The sequence below is a fragment of the Anguilla rostrata genome, chromosome 14, assembly GCF_018555375.3.
Source record: "Anguilla rostrata isolate EN2019 chromosome 14, ASM1855537v3, whole genome shotgun sequence".
NCBI lineage: Eukaryota > Metazoa > Chordata > Actinopteri > Anguilliformes > Anguillidae > Anguilla > Anguilla rostrata.
This window is the reverse complement of record NC_057946.1, coordinates 30,352,014-30,368,506: the sequence shown is the minus strand read 5'-3', so window position 1 is coordinate 30,368,506 and position 16,493 is coordinate 30,352,014. Positions and strand designations below refer to the sequence as shown.

Genomic DNA, 16,493 nt, shown 5'->3' with positions numbered 1-16,493 from the left:
ACGCACCTGTATTTCCCCATGTGTTCGGCAGCAGTAACCCATGCCCCCTGCCCCCCCCCCCCCAGGCTAACCCGCCCTGCCTGCTGTCCACGGTGCAGTACATTAATAACTTCTACGCCAGCCGCCTCAGCGGGGAGGAATGCTATTGGTGGATGCAGTTCACCGCCGCCGTGGAGTTCATCAAGACCATCGACGACCGCGACCGCAAGTGAAGCCCCGCGCCCAACCCAGACTGGGGCGGAGCAAGAGGAGGGGCTTACCAGCAATCCCCCGCAGGATCCACCAATCAGGGCCACCTCAGACTCACCGTAGTTTGTATATCTGTACATAGAGCGTTGAGGGGATTCAGTCCAAGGACCCTGGGCCCAGTGTTTAGTACCTAGCCTTTTTAACATCAGTATATTCACTGTTTGTTTTTTTATTTTTTACATTCGAGTGAAACTAAGAAAAAATATATGTGTTAAGCCTTGAATAACACGGCCTTAAAGTTCGGTTTTAGAGCTGTGGTCCGATCCAGTTCCTGGCTGGATGTAATCGACCCCACGCCTCGGCACTTTTGGGGGCGTTGAAAAATTTTAAAAAGAGGGTCAATAAATTAAACTAAAGAAATAAACAGGTTTCACTTTCAAAAAGTGACAAATGGAGAAAAGAGAGAGAGAGAAACGAACCTGTGAATCAGAAGTCACTTTACCCTTTTTCTTTTTTCTTCTCTTTCTCTCGGGTCTGTTGGAGATTTTCTGTGTGGTAACAAACCCGACCTGACGATGTGTGTATATGTCACATGACTCAGGAAAAAAAAAGGCACCACATATCTTCCAGGTGATTGAGGGTTCTTGTTCTTTTCTGCAGGGAGGGATTTAAACCGCGTTCGCTGTGGGTTTTTTTATTTGTTGTTTTTTTTGGGTCTTTGTGTTCTGAGATCGGCCCCTGAAGCACAGGGAGTCGGCCAGGGTCGTGCAGTAAGCTGGGTCTGTTGCGCCGGTGTTGGCTGTTCTGCCAACGGAACTTTCTGGAAAGGCCCCCCAGTCCTCCCAGCCCAGTGCCCGCAGGTTACTGCCATTTAGACTGCAGAGAGAACAGTCACCTGCGTTTATGTGGCAGTACTGGAGTTTCAGTACAGTCAGTTCAGGAAATGAATTGAACAAGTGTAATGAATTGTTCAAATGTTCATTACATTTTTTTTGAAAATTGACTGAATTGAAATTGAACTGACCTCCCAACCCTGGCTGGTATCAGGTATTCCTGCCAGCCGACGTCTCCGGTTCTCTCTACGGAAGGTCTTATATTTTCTGGGTCTGCTTCTCTCTGGGGTCAGTTTTAAGAGCATACGCAACAGTACGTCCATTTGAAGAACAGTTTTCATACGGTTTAACTGGGCAGCCTTTTCCCAGAGTAGAAAACCAGGTTGTACCGTCACTGATGGTTTGACTTGTTCCTTCCTCCACGCACATACATTGTACGGACCCTTTTCTTTATAGGAAGTATTTATTGTTTGTTCGTTTGTTTTTTTGTCACACTTTGTTGATGCTTGGCTTTGTGGAAAGTTATTTTGTATATGTTATTACCAATTTTGGGAGTTAAAATGAGCAGGAGCTGAAGGGGTGAAGTTAATGAGTTCACTTTTTTTTCATTTTTTTTTTCGAAAAGGGTGGACAATTAAATGAACGGGAAAGTAGCAATCTTGCAAACAAAGTGAACGAAAATGAATGTAATGATCTCCGAGCATTTAGAACAGGATGTGATGCAGAGAGACAGGAAGTCATTTCCGAAGGTTCCAGAAGCAGTGCTCCTTGAGGATTGGGGCAGTGATGGGGAGAGTGGGGCTCAACTGTACCAAACCGGTCCCCGCGTCAGGATTTGAGGGTGGAGTCATTTGATTGGTTCATGTGAGACAGTAGGTCACAGATGGGGCCTGGTAGGTCCACCCATTTTGAAGTTGGTAAACCTGTCGCCCATCACTAGAGCTGTGGAGCTCTAGAGCACAGCTGGGAGCTGTGAGCAGGAGCAGCCTAACTGGACAGCACCTGAAGGCGGGCAATTCTCAGTCACGTGAGAGGGCTTTGAATGGCTGGACAGATTTGCCCTTTTTAAAAAAAAATTTAAAATTGTTCTCAGTAGTCCCATATGGCGAAGCACAACATGCAAATTCCCCTGTACTTATTTCATTTCTGTGCCATGGTTTGCATTCAGATTTTCGTTTATCCCTCTCAGTTAATTGGCTGTATGTTGGAAAGCTCAGCCAATCAGTGGCCCTGTGTTCAGTGTTCACAGGCGGTAGATACGGGGTTTAAAACTGATTTCATCGAGGGTGTTGACGCTAATGTGAGTTACAGTTCCTTTGAGAAGTGTAAAAACCTTTCATTAGTAAAGCTTTCTTAGATTGAATATGTAAAGCTACTGACAAAATTTAAGATGTGAAACTTATTGAAGTTTTGTGGGGCGTGTAATCAAACTATGAAATGAACTGACACTCAGGCATTTTATACTCAGAGGCCGAACGACCGTTTTTAAATAAAGCTTTCCCTTTATGGATTGTTAGTGTATATATCTGGGCAGGAAAGGTGATTATCAGATTCACTCTACCTACCAGTGGGCTACCAATGGGATTGTTGTGTCCTGATAGCTCCGGCTACAGTAGGTGTATTTTGGCCACTGGGCGGTTTACGATGGAGACAGGGTCTGTGTGCATGTGCTGATCACCATCTCCCTTCTATTTCTTCCCCCTTTATCCTCTGCTCCTGCTTTAATAGGGTCGTTCCTCTTTTTGAAGGCGTTTCTTTGTTTTGTGCCGTTCTTCTGTCTTCTTATCGGTCTGTTTCACAAACGGGGTTTCCCCACCGGATCGCGGCGCCAGTTTGTAGCGTCTGTGGCCTTTTTCTTCAAATGCAAATGCGCCTTGTATAAAGGGTCAGTGTGGTCGGAATTCCGGAATAAGGTTGTTCTCTTAGCTAGCTCTCCAGATCGAGCGGCAGTGCAAAGGCTTACCTCACAGAAATCCTCTACATTCCTCTAGGCTGTTTTAAAAAGATGCATTTCGCTCCCTCGAGCATATTGTATGCAGATTGTACAGTTCACCTAAGGTGTACAGTTTAGATTAGACCTCTGATATTAAGCGATTTTTTTTCTACGAAATGCATTCTCATGTTGAATTCTTTATTTTTTTCAAACTCACCTGTGCAATTTGTCAGGATGTAAGAGGTAGCTAGATGAGGTAGTATAGTTCTGGAATGTTCTTGTAATGCTTTTTTTTCCCACTGACATAAATGGCCTGTGATTGGAGGGGATAAAGGCTTCATGTGCATTTGTAAACTATCCTTAAAATGGAAAGGGGTTCTTAGAATATTCCTTATTAAGTGTAAATTATACTCGGGGTGTATTTTGTACATATTCTGTGGGGAGATGCTGTGAAAGATATATACTCGTTCAGTAAAGAAATGACTTCCTGACCAGCCTGGGTCCGATATGTATTTTGAATATGTTTAAATGAAATTCAGTAATCTGCAGTAATGTGCTGGTGTCTCAAGGGGCAAAGCAGTTCAGACAGAGCTGTGTTGTAGCCTGAGTCTGCCACACTGGGGTCTGTCTGTGGCTATTTTTATAACACTGTTCATGTAATAATATTTACAGATCCACTGAAGAATAAGGTCTAAAACAGGTAACTTCAGCTGAGTTTGCAGCTGGCTAGCGCAGGCTTCCAACGGTCTGGACAACGGGTCGATAAATCTTGTCGACTTGCTGTTTCTGAGACAGAGGTTGTGTTCACCACCACGATGCCACTGCACTCAAGCTGACCTTGTGCCCTGCGTTATATTAAAGGCTGAATCCTCATAAATGTTGACCTTAAATAGGAAAAAAAAATGTCCAAAATAGTTTATTATTTATTTAAAATGCTCAAGATGTTATGTGTAGGTTAAGTGGCGAGCTGAACGGTACATCCACACGCTTCATTTTGCAGTGTCCCCAAACCAGAGTGAAACCAGTTTGCTTGTGTACGCGTGTGAACACACTCCTCAAAGCTGTGATTGGGAGAATGGGTTTTCATATACATCTTTGCTATCCCTGAGGGTCAGGAGCAATAGTTTTAATATAAATCATTTTGAGAAAATAAATTTCAGTTCACAAATTGAATGAATGTCTGTCTATGAGGAAATATTAAGGAAATTAATTTCAGTTTATTTCCAAAATTCACTGAATTGAAATGGACATGTTCACACATATTATTCTTTGGAGAGAGAAACTGAAAACCTTTCTTTTTCTTTTTAAACTAATGTCCATGTTTAAGCTTGCACAATCCTGCACACAAAAGGGGAGTAAAATTCTCCATCTTGTGATTAATGCACCATATCGTTCTATGGATTCATTAAAACAAAACCTTACCAGGCTGTGTGCTTGTCTTTTGTTCTGCAATTGATTTGTTAATTTGTTTGTAGTCCTCATTCAGCTCCAAAGATCTGGACCAGTGATCTTCGTTCCTGGTCCTGGAGAGCCCCAGGGTCTGCTGGTTTTGTTGTGGCTCTACACTTAATTGATCAATAAAAGCAGCCGACTTCACACAGTTAACTGGGCTCACCTGGTTTCTCGGGTCTGGATTGGTTACTGATATTAGGACAAAAACAACAAGCCACAGCCCCTGTGGCCCACCGGGACCAGGAACGAAGATCACTGATCTGCAGAAGTACTGATGCTACTGTGGGGGCCATGTGGCGCACTGAGGCCAGGGTTTGGGGTTTGTGTCCAGGGTGTGGACACGGCTGTTTTACCCTTCAGTAAACCTGTTAGGCCTGTAGGCACACCAATCAGAGAATCAGAGCTTCAGTGACACAATGCATAAAATGTACTTTTGTTCTCATCTTGGCATACAGCCATCTGCCAAATAAGGACACTGATTATGGTTCCCATTAATACATCCTGAATACACCCCTCCATTCAAATTACTGCAACCACACTCCCCAAACAAAAAGGGTATTTTACTTGGCTTCCATAATTGATACTTTACTGGTTGTGGGAAAAACAGAGTGAGGTACCCTGTTAAACAGTAGGCCAGAATTTTAGGTTGCACCCATACGAACGTTGATACCATGGCTACCGCGTGGGTGTGCGTGTTAACGTCATGGACCGTATAAAAATATCATGCACTTGTATGGCATATTTAACTATGGATTAACCTTTTTCCATATTTATAATTTTTCATTTCATCAGTCCTTGATCATAAAAAGTAACCAAAACATGTTGACCAAAGATCACATTGCCCTAAATAAACTGAATCAATGTAATTTTTTTCAGGGTGGTGGCTGCTAAGCCATCTTTCGCCTGCAGATGGCAGGCTTACCATGTAATGAGTTTCGTATTACTCCGGAAACTGAACGATCACAACCTGAAAACACCTGAAAGAGATAAAAGATAGGCTAGAGACTCTGCCCTTTTGTCTGAAACATTTTTCGAGGCTTGATGTACAAGTGAGTGGAATTGCAGACACACAGTGCGAATTAAGTACGGAAACCATTAAAGTTGTAGTTCAGTTTCTGTGTTAAGAAAACACAGTTATGCGTACCAGGCATGGATGATGTATTTCTTACGATGCAGTTGCAATAAAAGTTGTCACAGAAACGTGTAAATGACAACTCTATTTCTCTCTCTCCCCCAGATGCCTATTACCTTGACCACACTTAAGCACGGTATGCCAAAGCAGCATTTACATAAAATGTAGATAAATAATAACATCAGCTGCAGGACAACGTTCACTTACTACTTTTTATATACATTTTATATATTTATACTTATACAAATTTAAAATAAATAAATAAATAAATAAACTAACCATAAAGACTGTTTCTCACACATCACCTGACGAAATCACGTGTGTCTGCAACCAATCAGTCTACTGATATTCGGTACTAACTAGTCATCACAATTAAGCGTGAGGGGTCAGGAAGGGTGGTCAGGAACCTTGTGGAAAGCTCTGGAAGCGGCTCTGAGCGGGAAGATAATAAATCATTTTAAGTAGGACTTGTACGTACGAATATTGACGAAAACTATGATTTTTTTTAAAGCTCACATCTCTGTGGCTTTCCTTAGCCGTGTTATTACGCCTTCAATCGCATATTCCACCGAATGCGTCCAGTTTTCCGCCAACAGGTGCGTAGCCTAGCCTACTGCTGGTTTTCACCGAATTGACCGATCTTAGTTTGTGTCTCGAGTTTTAATACCCAGTTATAACCACGAAGTGTTTTTTTTTTACACACATGAAGTTGTCTGCGTGGGACTAATTGCCAAGTCGTGTAGTGGAGGCAGAGACAACTTGAAGGAGTATTCATGTCCAGGCTTGAGGCAGTGCTGTATATTTTTTAGACCAGGGGTGCCAAGGCCTTCCTGTGGATATCTACAATAGGCCTACTATCCTGGAGATTTTCATTTCAACTCTAAATTGACACACCTGATTCTATCAATTGGCAGCTTAACAAGATCTGTAGCTGTTGAATGAAATGTGCTTTGTTAGGGTTTGAGTGAAAACGTACACTGTAGCCAAATGATGAGTCACGATGGGCTGAGTGGTCTGTTTTCACCTAATGTATATGTATTTAATGTGAATGTTCTTATGAACGTATTTTGTCGAATAGGCCTACTGTCTGAGTGCAGATTGAATTCACTGGAGTTTAAATTCCATCTTCAGTATGAATTGCAATTATGGGAGGAATAAAAGGCCACGGTAACTGCATATTTCCATTTGTGGATTGCATATCTATTTCTAATTGAATAGCTTTGAGACAATCACTGTATGGTACACATTTCAAATAGAATTAAGTGTTTCGATTTCTGCTGGAATTAGTTTAGTTTGTCTTCGTTAATGTGGGTTAACCATGTGCAAGCCTCCCAGATACTGTACGACTACGAACAGCAACAGTAATAATAATTACTCTATTTGTCACACAGATCATTAAAAACAATATCTAACAGCTGCTACAGTAGAGGAGCAGCACCTCTGCGGCGGCGGGGCGTGTAAAACAGTTTGATACGGGAGCGCACTACCCTGTTACATCTCCGTCGGAGGCCTACATACAGCGACAGTGGCAAACAACCCGCTCCCCACCTGCCCCCGCTCGCACCCACGCCATCAGGACTCCCCCGTGCGTCTCAGGTGAGAGTCTCAGGCGAGCACTCCTCCGTCCCCGGGGCGCTAACCTTTTAACCGCCCCCTTAAAGTGCAGCAGACGGGAGCGCTCTGCGGTCGCTCGGCTTCGTTAGCGCACCGCTCTCTCCTGACGACGGCGCTGCCTCGGCTCGCGTCCTAATTAAGCGCCGCTTTTTCGGCTCGTTATCAGAGCCGGCGGTGCGTCTTTATTCCTCATCAGAGATCTCAGGTTACCTAATTATAGAGACGGTAATGACGACATGCCCAGTCCCGACGTCTGAAAATACGGCCTGCAGGGAAAGAGGGAAGGCTGTCACAGGGCGTGGCAGAAACACTGCTTCTTTAATAATAAGATTTATTAAATAATAATAATAAATGTATATCCTGTGGCACCTTCCATTTCAATGTGATTGTGATGCGTGGCAGCCGTTTTGCTCCAGAACGCTTTTCACAAATCAGCCAAGGTGGAGAGAGATGAGATTTATTTAGCCCGTTAAATGGAGAGGATTATGTGGTCATATTGAGAGAGTCAGGATGGAAATTTAGCTGCCACACCAGGCAGTCCTCCTTGCTGCAATGAGTGCCATCAAATTTGTAATGGCCACATAGAGTCAGGATCTTGGTTTAGTGTGTCAGGATCAGTAGCTGAGACATTAGACAGCTCCTACAGCCCAGAACTGCACTGTGGGCTGTGGTTTTTCTGCTTGGTGACCAATAGCACTTTCAGCAGCTGGAAGGTCACCCATACAAGCAGTTATCAACCCAGCCCTGCTTAACTTCAGTAGTAACCAAGCCCAGGTATGCTTAGCTTCAGTACTACCCAAGCCCAGGTATGCTTAGCTTCAGGAGTAACCAAGCCCAGGTATGCTGAGCTTCAGTAGTAACCAAGCCCAGGTATGCATAGCTTCAGTAGTAACCAAGCCCAGGTATGCTTAGCTTCAGTAGTAACCAAGCCCAGGTATGCTTAGCTTCAGTAGTAACCAAGCCCAGGTATGCTGAGCTTCAGTAGTAACCAAGCCCAGGTATGCTGAGCTTCAGTAGTAACCAAGCCCAGGTATGCTTAGCTTCAGTAGTAACCAAGCCCAGGTATGCTGAGCTTCAGTAGTAACCAAGCCCAGGTATGCTTAGCTTCAGTACTAACCAAGCCCAGGTATGCATAGCTTCAGTACTAACCAAGCCCAGATATGCTTAGCTTCAGTAGTAACCAAGCCCAGGTATGCTTAGCTTCAGTAGTAACCAAGCCCAGGTATGCTTAGCTTCAGTAGTAACCAAGCCCAGGTATGCTTAGCTTCAGTAGTAACCAAGCCCAGGTATGCTTAGCTTCAGTACTAACCAAGCCCAGTTATGATTAGCTTCAGTAGTAACCAAGCCCAGGTATGCTTAGCTTCAGTAGTAACCAAGCCCAGGTATGCTTAGCTTCAGTAGTAACCAAGCCCAGGTATGCTTAGCTTCAGTAGTAACCAAGCCCAGGTATGCTTAGCTTCAGTTGTAACCAAGCCCAGGTATGCTTAGCTTCAGTTGTAACCAAGCCCAGGTATGCTTAGCTTCAGTACTAACCAAGCCCAGGTATGCTTAGCTTCAGTACTAACCAAGCCCAGGTATGCTTAGCTTCAGTAGTAACCAAGCCCAGGTATGCTTAGCTTCAGTAGTAACCAAGCCCAGGTATGCTTAGCTTCAGTACTAACTAGGCTCAGCCTTGTTTAGCTTTAGCCATCAGGCTGGGTACTGTTGGAATTATACGCTCTATGCTGCTATATGCTGTAGTGTATATTGCCTTTCAGTAAGACACATGACCCGTACTGCCTCCCTTATTTAAATATTTTATTTAAGTTGTACAGTCGAGGGAATCCACTTGGAAAATGAATAATGAATTGTATTATGTTTAAATGTTTTGTCTTTCCTGTGAAAGTAGCAGTTAGCAGACTGGATTCAGATCATGCATGCTTTATTTAAACAGGAATCTCAACCAGACTCTTTATAGTGAGAAGTAGGCTATAGTACTTAACGCTGTCAAACATTTGTAGTAATACTTGAATTGCAGGTCTTGTCGTCAAATGGATACCAAAATTCACCGACATGAAAAGAACAGGAGAGTGCTGAAAATAGACGATACCAGTTTTCACTCTTTTGTTAAAGCGTGACGTTTGAAATAAAAACTGTTTAAAGAATTATCAGCAATTTAGTGTCTCCGGATAAGAGGCGGTGGCTTTAATTAACTCATTTAATGAGGCGCTAGAGTGACTTTATTTACATGAACTGAATTCACTACAGAATTCAAACCCGGTCTGTGAGCCCAGTAATGAGAGAGACAGAGAGAGAGGGAGAGAGAGAAACATAACAGCGAGGAATTCCTCAAGGGCCAGATATTGTCATTTGCTCCAAACTTTGCTAATTGCCGGGTAAGGACGGCGTGCAGTCTCCCCCTCTCCTGAGAACTCCTTAAGACAAGGCCAGGGGGAAGAGAAGAGGAGAACGAGAAACAAAAGAACGTAAAAGCAGCATCAACAGAGAAATAAAGGGCTGATGGATACGCTCGTGAACTCAAAAAAACAGAAACGCCCATTTAAAGGCGCAAGCTTGATTTACACCTGCCAGTCTGGGAGTGTTGTGTTGGCCCACTTTGGTGTTGTTGCTTATGTACAGTGCGGACCGTAACTGTTTGGACAGTGACACAGTTTTTGTTGTTTTGGCTCTATGCTCCGGCACATTGGATTTGAGATGAAACAATGAGCATGAGGTTCAAGTGCAGGCTGTAAGCTTTAATTGGGGGGTGTTTACATCCGTATCGGGTAATCCAGGTAGGAATTACAGCCGGTTTTATACACAGTTCCTCATATTGATGGTTTCATTTTAAATCCAGCGTGTTGGAGCACAGAGCCTAAAGAACAAAGATTGTGTGACTGTTCAAACACGTATGGATTGCACTGTAAATGAATGCACTTATCATTCTCCTGGCTCTGAATAAGAGAGTGCTGTACTTCAATGTAATGTCAAATAGCTTTCAAATCTCAAGTCATCACCCTACAATGTTCCAGTTTCACAGCACATTATTCTGATTCTTGCTGCATTATTTGATTAGCAGACAACTATATCCAGGGTCACTTCCGTACATTTGACCTGTTATCCATTTATAGACCAGAATCTGAAAATGGCAACATTCTAATAGTTTCTGTACAGCTGTAGCTCCATACTGTAACTCTGGACTGACAGAGCAGACTGAATCACAGATTAGATCTACCAGCTGACGTGAAGAGCAACTGAGGTACAATGCTTAACGCTCTAATTATGTTGTAATTTATATACGCTGACAGCCCGTATGCAGACGTCCATAGATCAGTGTCCACTCGGAGTGACTCCTTTCCCCCTGTGCACAAAGCATGCCCCCCCCCCCATTGCCTGCTCTCTCACCATGGCTATGTGTTCACATCCATCAGTGACTAAACTGGCACGCAGGCAACTAGTCCCATTCACTCCCATTCATGTACCACAAATCCAGTGTTGATTAATTGGGAATTTAGCTGGTGAAAGTTTGCTATTGATAGTAGGCCTTTGCATATGTACAATTATGTTGAGACTCTTTGACAGGTAAACTACGCTATGTAGCCTGCCTTGTAGCTTAGCCTGTGTGCAGCAAGTAGCCTAATCATGTAATCCCTAATTAATGAGCCACAATATCTGTTAATTCATTAGTTAATTTTATTCACCCTGTTTTGCAGAGTTTCAGGTTTTTCTGGTCACTGTGCTTGGAAGATAAAATAATAAGAAGAGAAATATCTGTGGAGAGTGCGGAGGTTATTCATTTCTTTTTATGGATGCTCGCTGTGTAATCATATAATTCAATCTGGAGGAAGTGGGTGGTTTTATAAGTCTGAGGATAAAAGCCATAAAACTCGCCCGATGCACTTTGATAAGGACGATTCTTAACGCTTCTGCCGGCTTTGGAAAGTTGGGGAATAAAAAGTTGACTCAACTCATGAAAACATGAAAACTTCTCCTTTATGCTTTGTTTCTTTTTCTTCAGTTTTGGCATTAGTTGGAAGACTCGTTTACCGTTTTTAGCCGCTTCACACGCCGGTGAAAAAGGGGCAGGCGATTTAAATCGAGCCGTGACGAGCGGTGGAGAGAGAGCCGTGGGGCTGGGAGGCTCGTGAGGGCGTCCTGAAGTCCCCCGGGCGTGTGAGAGCTGAAAGGACACAGGCCGGCTAGCTTGTCCTTCTGCTTGATTGGCAGAGGGGGTGGGGTCAGGCAGAAGCCTTTAATGTCACGGCTGACGTGCCACTGTCTTGTGCATCTATGCCAGGCCGCCAGTTCCATTCCTGGAGAGCCGGGGTCTGCAGGTTTGGCTTCCACCAGTTACCCCCGCTCAGTCATTCAATGGGATCTATACCCCAACACCGGTTCACGCATACATTAGATCATTTTGAAACGTGTGATATTGGGAAACAGAAATCATCTTTGATTCACGGACTTGCCAATGCAAGTATCTAAAATGTCAGATCACATGATTGAGCTAATTAAATAATTAAGAGCTGAAGTCGGCGTTAAATCCCAAAACCGGTATCACCCTGCTTGCTAACCCTTGACCTGCTATTTTTCCCCCCATTTAAAATCAGCAGCCAATTCAGACTCAAGAAACAAGATGAAATTACCCGTGTAATCAACTGCTGTAATTGAGCAATTAAGTGCTGAGTAATAATGATCCAGCACGCCCTGCAACTCTGGAAGAACCAGGGCTGCAGACCCCTGGTGCAGAGCAAGTGTACGGGAGGCCTGTCAATCAACGGCTTCCCTCCAGTCAGACGCCCTTAGGGGAATTCACCACCAGGGGGAGCCGAGGAGCCAAAGCTGCGGGTTTCACGCCCGTTCAGTCTTTAGGGTGCATTGCAGTTATAACGCATCAAACCCGCTTGCGCCTGGACCGCTGATCCCGGATCAGTCTGTCTGCGCCACACGCTTCTGACGGGGAAGAACGACCCAACCTGAGGTCAATTAATTTGGGGAGGCTCGAGTGACAGTGTTTCTCAACAACACTGAGACACAATGGTAAATGGTAAATGGACTGCATTTATATAGCGCTTTTATCCAAAGCGCTTTACAATTGATGCCTCTCATTCGCCAGAGCAGTTAGGGGTTAGGTGTCTTGCTCAAGGACACTTCGACATGCCCAGGGCAGGGTTTGAACCGGCAACCCTCCGACTGCCAGACAATCGGTCTTACCTCCTGAGCTATATCGCCCCATACAGTATACATGGACACTTCACTCATAAACCAGGAAAACATTCACATGCAGTATACCCTGAAAATGACCAACTGAATCTTTCAGATTAATTTGCAGAAGGAACAGTTGTTCTAAATCAGGGGAAAACTGAGGGGGGAGAAACTGAAACCGAAAAATAGAGAACAAGAACAAATAAGATTTTCCTAGTTTTGCACTTTCAGAAAGCGTTTGACGGGCAGTGGGGTGTGCTGTGCTAGCCGCTAACGGCTGGAGAGCGGAAGAGAGCACGCGCCATCAGCGCAGCGCGTTTACTCACTCACCTGCGCCTTTTCCCAGGTCTGTCCCGGCAGCGAGTGAGCGAGCGAGCGTGGGGTTCTGGGACACGGAGTCCAGCGGGCGTGCCGCGTGGAGCCGGGAGACGCCGAAGGCGGGGCTCTCACGCCAGGTCACATCGCCCTCGGGCCCCTGGACCGCGCGTCTAAACCCGGGGCGAGTCAGGTAGGTCCCTCTCAACTTGTGGAACTCATGCTAGCTAACGCTCTGGGCTATTTTATTAGCGCAGTCGTTGGTGTGGTCTGGCATTACGGTTAGCCTGTTTAGGCTCCTTGATGAGCTCGTCATTGACACAAAGACTGTTATCGTGTCCTTATATGAAATATTATACTGTCATCTAACCTACGAGTGAATACAGCTGAACTGGTGTTGGTGTATATACAGCTGAACTGGTGTTGGTCTATATACAGCTGAACTGGTGTTGGTCTGTACGGCAGGTGTATATTTAGCCAACTGAGCTAGGGTAATCTGTGGTCACAAAAACCATGCACTGGCACTCCAGAAACGATCTGTATAAGTTACTGCAGTAACTGACCACGAATGCAAAACAAACAAGCCTTCCTGTGCTTATAAGCTCTGCCGATCTTAAATGGATAAATCACGATCGTCAGCATCACAAACCCTGGCGACCTGAATAGGACTATTACCCGCTTCAGATTTATGAGCGGTGTGCATTACACCCTGGGTAGACTGTGGGTAGCTCTGGTGTCCAGACCCACAGCCAGGGCTGATGTAAATAATGTTCGTTTGGATCTGTGCTCGCGTGTGGAAACGTCCTGGCTGAACGCGTTGGGTCCACGGACTCTGCTGTCCTGTCCTCGGGGCACACCGAGCACCTGCTCAACGCTCGGAATAAAGGAGGAAGAGAGCCTGCCAACCGATCACTTGAAATGACTTTAATGGGCAGTTCATTCAGAAACCTAAGCAGTTCCCAAAAAAATTTGAGCCGTCTACCAACATCTGAGAAAAAGGTGCGTGGAGCGCTTCTGTCAGTTTTCCATTTAAAAAAGAGAGGGAAAGAGGGAGAAGGAGAAAATTAACAGCGAATTGACAAACATTGCTGAACAGAACCCCTGAGTCTAAGGATTGGATCTGAATAAAATAACTACTCTTAACTGTACCCCCCTGAAATGCATTCATTCAGTCATTCAGCAGCATCGGGGAAAAAAGTAACAAATAAACAAAATAAAGAACCGCAGAAATGGGTAAGCGTTATAATTGTGTCTTAACAGCAAAAAACATTTCTGTAAAAAGTCATACATTCTCTAGACTAGCTCTGATTGGTCAGCCTGAACGAACGTTTTAATCTGTTTGACAGACAGGGCACCCCCCCACCCCACCCCCCCCCACATCTTACACTTAATACATACAATGCAGTGTAGAGTCACTTATCACAGTACATAAAATATTCTCCTGGTCTTAAAAACCTTTCATTTCACTGCAGTATTCCTCCCGTCCGTGCCGAACAGCATTTCCTACTCTGTACACGATTAAGATTCTTCTCCGATCTACAGGTTTGGAACTGCCGGCCTTCCTTAAGCAGTTTAAAAAAAAAAAAAAAACCTTAACACTTCTGCGAATACAAAAACAAAACTGGCATTACATGTACACCCTACTGTACTGTTTCAGGCACTGAAGTACTATGGCCAGAGCAAGTTTCGTCGTGTTGGTTTACCCTGAATCGAACAGCTATTTACAAATACCGAACGCAAGGCCCGTTCCTTTATGCGCAGGACTGTGGGAGGAGTCCCGATAAAGCTTACGCATCACAAACGCGTACAGGGTGAAGGGTGTGGTCTGAATGGAACCGCGCTGTGCACCCCGCGACTGTCTGCCTGGGGAACGCCTTCATGTGCAAGCCCGTCTGCAGCCAGTGGATTTCACCGACTGATTCTGGCAACGGCGCACACACTCACACACACGCTCACAGAAATGCACCCCCCTCCCGCCTTTCTTTCCCACGCAGTTTCGTGAAATTGAGGACAGGCACCATAATCCTTGGTTCACTTCTGGTGCTATGTGCGTTTGCTTGTACTCCACAGATGTCTTTTTTTATATAAAATAAAAAATAACTTGTAATAATAATAATAACAATAACAATAATAATGAACTGTCTATGCACTGATATGGCATCCAGAGGGTGGAGATCCTCATGTTGACAAAAGGGGGCGCTGTGGCAGAGAACTGTGACCGTAACCTCACACCGCGCTAGGTCGGTCAGGTTTGTCCTTTCCTGGGGGGATGCATTCTCAGCTTCTGTGCTTGGCCCCTCCTCCTCCAGGCTCCGCCTCCTCCATCTGCCCATTCGTTCGTACGTCTGTCCGTCCAGCTCAACACGGGCGCCCTTTGGTCCACGCGGGGAGAGGGGGAGGGTTACTGGTTGCCCTTCTTCTCCTTCTGGAAGCTGAAACTGGTGCGGCGGCTGAGCTTGCGTTGCTTCTGGGCGAAGTAGTCGGCCCGGGTGGTGCTCGCCCGCGACTCCAGGATGTAGTTCACCTGTAAAAGCACACCTTTTTAAAGCTCATTCATTTCATCATTACTTTCAAACCCAGTTCAGCTGTGCTTGAAACCAGCAGAGGGGGGGGAAAAAAGAATGATCTTGGCCGTGGAGCAGGGATGAAGATGAGGAAGGTGAAGACGCTCATATCTGGGCCTGGAGGCCAGTGGTGCTGCTGGTTTTCTTTTCTACCCGGCCCTTAACTGACTGGCTAACGTACCGACGTCACCGATTGGCCAGGGAAGAGTTCTCTCTTATTATACAACAATCACCACTCACTCAGCCTCCTGACAAAGTTCTTGACCAAAATGTGTGTGTTTTTGCATGTGAAAAGTCAGATGTGGGAGATCTTTATTCATCAGAGGTGCAGGTGAAACTCAAGCCCAGGAAGACCGCAGTGTCTGCTGGTATTTGTGGTTCCACTTAATGAGCAACTATAATTAAGACCTTGAAAACAAAGTGTGTGGACCCTTTAGCCAATGAACGACTTATATTAGCCTCCATGCAGGACTGCTGGTCACTGCTGTGACTTGGTTTCTTGGTTAAATTTTTTTTTTTTTTTTTAGGGGATTTCACATACAGTGACTGGGAATAGAAGAAGAAAAACAACTTTTTCTTTCTCTTCCTCCCAGACGACCAGTAAGACAACGGAACATGACGTAAAAATTGGACATTGGATGAAGGAACAAACGATAACGAGCGATAAAACGGCGCTTTTAAAGGAGAGCTGCCGTTACGTGACCAGCCAATGGGAGTGCAGGGTGCATCTGTTCTTCACTCCGCAGTACAGTGAGTGCACCCGGAAATAGCGCCCCCTGGCTGCCTTCACGCAGAGCACTGCGCGTTAGCATTCTTATCATCCGGCGGTCTCATAACCGTCGGCGTGTAAAGACGAGTCTAGATGGCGGTAAATCTCGGCTTGGAACACAGGCATCGAAACCCAGCCAATATACCTCTGTGTTTACGTGGAGAGGGAGAAAACATCACAAATCATAAATCTTTTTTGCAAGCATGCAGCCAACTATTCGCTTAAAGCTCTGGCAAATCTCTCTTGAATATACCCACGCACATTTCCACTTCTTTTTTTGGAAATGTACAAAAACTTGGGCCTCACTCGGGCCCTTGCATCAGTCAGTAGGACAGGCGTAAGACTAAAGTTTATTTCAAAATTTTATAAGCAAAACTATTGCTGGCCATATTCTCAGTGAAAGATTTGTTAAACTAAATCTACAGACTGAGGGGATTTGAAAAGATGAAAGGACAGATCATTCTATTTATTAAAACAAAATCTAATCCACTATATTTTATTCTGTTTT

General features: G+C 44.8%; 2 protein-coding genes and 1 long non-coding RNA gene across 11 annotated transcripts in view; 2 read left to right on the top strand and 1 right to left on the bottom strand.

Moving 5' to 3' along the window:
• LOC135238901 (GTPase-activating protein and VPS9 domain-containing protein 1-like) overlaps positions 1 to 4,376 on the top strand; it is a 35,933-nt gene extending 31,557 nt beyond the window's left edge. For all 4 annotated transcript variants that reach the window (XM_064307058.1, XM_064307057.1, XM_064307056.1 and 1 more), the window contains one exon: positions 66 to 4,376. In XM_064307058.1, the coding sequence (XP_064163128.1) occupies positions 66 to 212 (147 nt within the window). In that variant the 3' untranslated portion in view covers positions 213 to 4,376. The remainder of the gene's footprint in view (positions 1 to 65) is intronic.
• A 1,527-nt stretch (positions 4,377 to 5,903) lies between these two features.
• Positions 5,904 to 16,493, top strand: part of LOC135240043 (uncharacterized) — a 33,973-nt gene continuing 23,383 nt past the window's right edge. For 3 of the 5 annotated variants that reach the window (XR_010325563.1, XR_010325562.1, XR_010325559.1), the window contains exons 1-3: positions 5,904 to 6,135; positions 6,931 to 7,135; positions 12,684 to 12,845. This is a non-coding gene — a long non-coding RNA (uncharacterized LOC135240043). Of the gene's footprint in view, positions 6,136 to 6,930; positions 7,136 to 12,683; positions 12,846 to 15,743; positions 16,453 to 16,493 lie in introns of those variants that run through there. The other 2 variants (XR_010325560.1, XR_010325561.1) reach the window with 2 other exon arrangements.
• The window catches only part of mapkap1 (MAPK associated protein 1), a 35,373-nt gene continuing 32,441 nt past the window's right edge, over positions 13,562 to 16,493 (bottom strand). For both annotated transcript variants that reach the window (XM_064309162.1, XM_064309163.1), the window contains one exon: positions 13,562 to 15,176. In XM_064309162.1, coding sequence (XP_064165232.1) covers positions 15,054 to 15,176 — 123 coding nt within the window. In that variant the 3' untranslated portion in view covers positions 13,562 to 15,053. The remainder of the gene's footprint in view (positions 15,177 to 16,493) is intronic.